Raw genomic sequence first — 3,457 nt, 5'->3', positions numbered from 1 at the left:
GAAGTGTGGCATTGCTGCCTCACTGGAAGTGGTGCAACCCCCCTTACGCCCGAATGCGGTGGCGGATGCGCAACCCCTCCGTTGGCGTGCCGAGGCGGGCGTCGTCCGACGCAAAAATGGCGCGGCGTGCCCGCCGTGCGAGGAAGCGGGCGCGGGAGGTGGCGGCTGCCCTCGAGGCGGTGAACGTTGGCTAGGGGAGTCGCATTCTCCGGCGCCCCGTATGGTGCACCAGTCCGGGTGCCGCAACCGCGTCGTGGTGGATATCGCCGACTCGTCCCAGGACGGATCCATCATCGACCTGACGTCCACCAGCACTGTCAGGGTTCCGGGCTCCGATGAGGAAGAGTAGGACATGAGAGACGACAACACCTTGAGTCCCATGAGTCGGCCAGTTCCATGTCCTACTATATCGCGCTGGCTACCGGACCAATACTCTGCGAAACGTAGCGGGCCGGCGGACATGGACACGGCAGAGCCGGACGAGCTCCGCTTCAAGATTAGTTTGCGTTGCATGTAATAGTATGTGTTTGAGGTTTCTAATTTAAGGTATTAGGTTGTAGACTGGATTATTTGAGGCGTGACCGGACACTGTCTGCGGACATGTCCGAATGCATCCGCGGGTGTTTAAGGGGTTGATTTGGCAAGTCCAACTGTAGATGTTCTAAATAGAAGAAAGAAACGCTGAATCTGTAGCTTGCACATCAAAGGAGTACATTATTGCCCCCATTTCTCTTCATGTCACTGTCTGTAACTTATAATGTTGCTCCCTCATTATCTATGTCAGACTTCACAAATCTACAGGAGACAAGCAGTTTGTCGGTTTCTGAAGACAACGAGATATCGTCATATGCTCTGCCATGCCCGGATCGATAAGCATGCACCACCACTGTTGTAAGAAATACCCAAAGCAACAAATTCATGTAAAAGATTGCACGAAAAATGCGGTGTTAATTCGAAGTAGCAAAGACACTAGTATGAGCTAGGCATAAAGACGACCCGTAGGCTCTGATTACACCAGGATCCTTGGTTCATGGTTTCGGATATGGGACGTCCCTTCAGCTTTGCTGCTACAAATCTTAAACAGATCAGTCGGTCGAAAGAAAGTAGCAGCAGCTAATGAATAGGGCCTCCTTTTACGAAAATGATACTCCAGCTCCCATCGGTTCGATATAAAGGCTAAATACATTTCTTATTGACACGTTTATCGGAGTATAAACAAATCAAAATGCTGAAACTTTTAAGGTCCTAAGATACCTCACGGTATCGTTAGAGTCATCAACAATTGATGCCATTAAGGTAGTTTGCAGACGCAGATTGGCACATTAAGGCCCAAATATTAGTTTATGTGACCCTAGTGGCAACTCGCAACTAACAAATACTACTACTTTCTCGAAAGGAAAAAAGGTAGTAACAGATATGAAAGGAGCATATGACCAGTCTAGTTGCAAACTTGCAACATTTATCTCCTCACAGCTATTTGGAATAAGTAAATAAATAAATGATAGCATCTCTGCTTGCACGGATGTACATTCTCTTTACGCAAACAATTATTAGAATCTAAGTCCATGCATGTGACACATCAGTGGCCAGGAACCACCAACTACAGTGCCTCCTTTTCTCCTTTGAGAAAGAACACTCCCGTTGCGTTAGCCCGGTGAGAAAGTGAAAGCGTCGACCGCGTGAACTACGCGGAAGAAAACGCCATGGAGACCGACCGTAGTGCTCCCATCGATCAGCACCTCCCCACAATGCCAAGTTGCCAATCGTTCTGAAGCACCCCATCATGAAACGCAAAGACATGAAGGACATGTAAATGGATGATGGATCGCTTCAGCGTCGATCGACGATCACACGGTTGATCTACTAGTACTATCCTAGCTAGCGCTGGCTGGAAATGGTTCTTCACTGTTTTTTTTTTTGCGGGTTAAATTGTTCGTCACTGTTTGCCAACCTCCGAGCTAGAGCTGCCGGAGCAGTCGCCCACCTCTGCCGCAGCCTGCAGCTGCATGATGGCTCGCAAGAACGGCCGCGCCCCGTGCGGCGAGGCCGCTGTCTGTCTGCCCGGTCGCGGATCGACAGGCTAGATGCAGGCTACTCCGGAGGCACGCCGGGCCGCTACGTAGAATTTGTCGAAAAGCAGGCACAATCATTGTCCATGACATCACGATAAGCATCCAGGAAATCAGGTGATTGAGTGTCGTGCCGTGTGCGCTGTGCTGCCTCAACGTGCCATATATCTTCAGCCTTCAGGTGTGTCTGGACTCTGGATCATGGAGCCAATTACCTCCACGATCCTTTTCCGGCTATAAATCCACCACCCCTCTCTCTTTCTTCCGTTCAGAAGACTCCCCCTTCCTATCTTCTCTTTCTCCTCTCCACTTCGACTATACTCCATTATTTCTCTGTTCTCGCCGTCCTCTGGCTCAGCTACGTACGAAAAGCAAAGCAAGCAGCATGTACCCAGCCGAGGTTGCCGGTGTTCTTCTCCCCGCGGCGTACTTGCCGCCACCTGCAAACGCAGCGTCTTTGGGACCCCATTATCCCTACCAGATAGCGGAAGACGATCATCTCCTGTTCCAGTGCAGCAGTAGCAGTCTAATGCAATTGCCCTACGCCGACGAGCTGTTTCTCAACCACCCTCCGGCGGTGCCGCTGCGCAACGGGTCGAGCTCCGACGAGCCAGCGGCCCACGCCGTGGACAGGCAGCGCGCGGAGGAGAGGAGGAGGAGGCGGATGGTGTCCAACAGGGAGTCGGCGCGGCGGTCGCGCGTGCGGAAGCAGAAGCAGCTGGGCCAGCTGTGGGCGCAGGTCGTCCACCTCCGGGACGCCAACCGCGACCTGCTCGACCAGCTCAACCGCGCCATCGTGGACTACGACCGCGTCGTGCGCGACAACTCCCGGATGAGGGACGAGCGGGCGGAGCTGCAGAGGAGGCTCCGGGAGCTCCCCGTGGTCGATGCCGGCGACGCGGAGGGCGTCGCCGTTGGTGAAGATGACGAGTCTACAGTCTAGGATGGTTGTAGTTGCAACCAGCTAGAGGAAAAATAACATTTCTTTCTCTGAGACCGAGGATGTCTAGCAAATGGCTTCCTTCGTAGTTTTTTTTTTTTACTTAATAATTTCTTTCTGTTCGCCGAATCTTTGTTCCATGTACCGACTAATATTTTTAATATTTTTCTAGTATATATACAGTGTAATAGATATGGACCAATGACAAAAATAGGGAGAGGTTGCGAGTTCCGACCACCACATATTTCAAACTAACATGTACGTAGGAGCATTTCCTAAGTGGCTTTGGTGGCGAAGTTGATACATAAAGCAAAAATAAAATAAAATAAATGCTCAATCAAAGCAATCTACTCATTAATAGTATGTGATGCTAAATGAAATCTAGAAATAAAATCCATACACAACATGTTATGCAGTTGTCTATATTGCCTCAAAATTGTCGTATCAG

The 3,457-nt window shown here is 50.5% G+C and overlaps 1 protein-coding gene across 1 annotated transcript; it reads left to right on the top strand.

Moving 5' to 3' along the window:
- Nucleotides 1-2,281: 2,281 nt before the first annotated feature.
- LOC123151182 (basic leucine zipper 8) lies at nucleotides 2,282-3,183 on the top strand. The gene has a single exon (XM_044570926.1). It carries the CDS (start codon nucleotides 2,455-2,457, stop codon nucleotides 3,010-3,012), a length of 558 nt encoding a protein of 185 aa, XP_044426861.1. The 5' UTR covers nucleotides 2,282-2,454; the 3' UTR covers nucleotides 3,013-3,183.
- Nucleotides 3,184-3,457: the final 274 nt, after the last annotated feature.

The sequence above is a fragment of the Triticum aestivum genome, chromosome 7A (genome assembly GCF_018294505.1).
Source record: "Triticum aestivum cultivar Chinese Spring chromosome 7A, IWGSC CS RefSeq v2.1, whole genome shotgun sequence".
NCBI lineage: Eukaryota > Viridiplantae > Streptophyta > Magnoliopsida > Poales > Poaceae > Triticum > Triticum aestivum.
Note: the sequence above shows the minus strand (reverse complement) of the source record. Positions and strands in the feature narration are given on the sequence as shown.

Bases quoted from the DNA above. Each gene is read 5' to 3' on its own strand.
- LOC123151182 (XM_044570926.1), top strand. From the start codon at position 2,455: ATGTACCCAGCCGAGGTTGCCGGTGTTCTTCTCCCCGCGGCGTACTTG.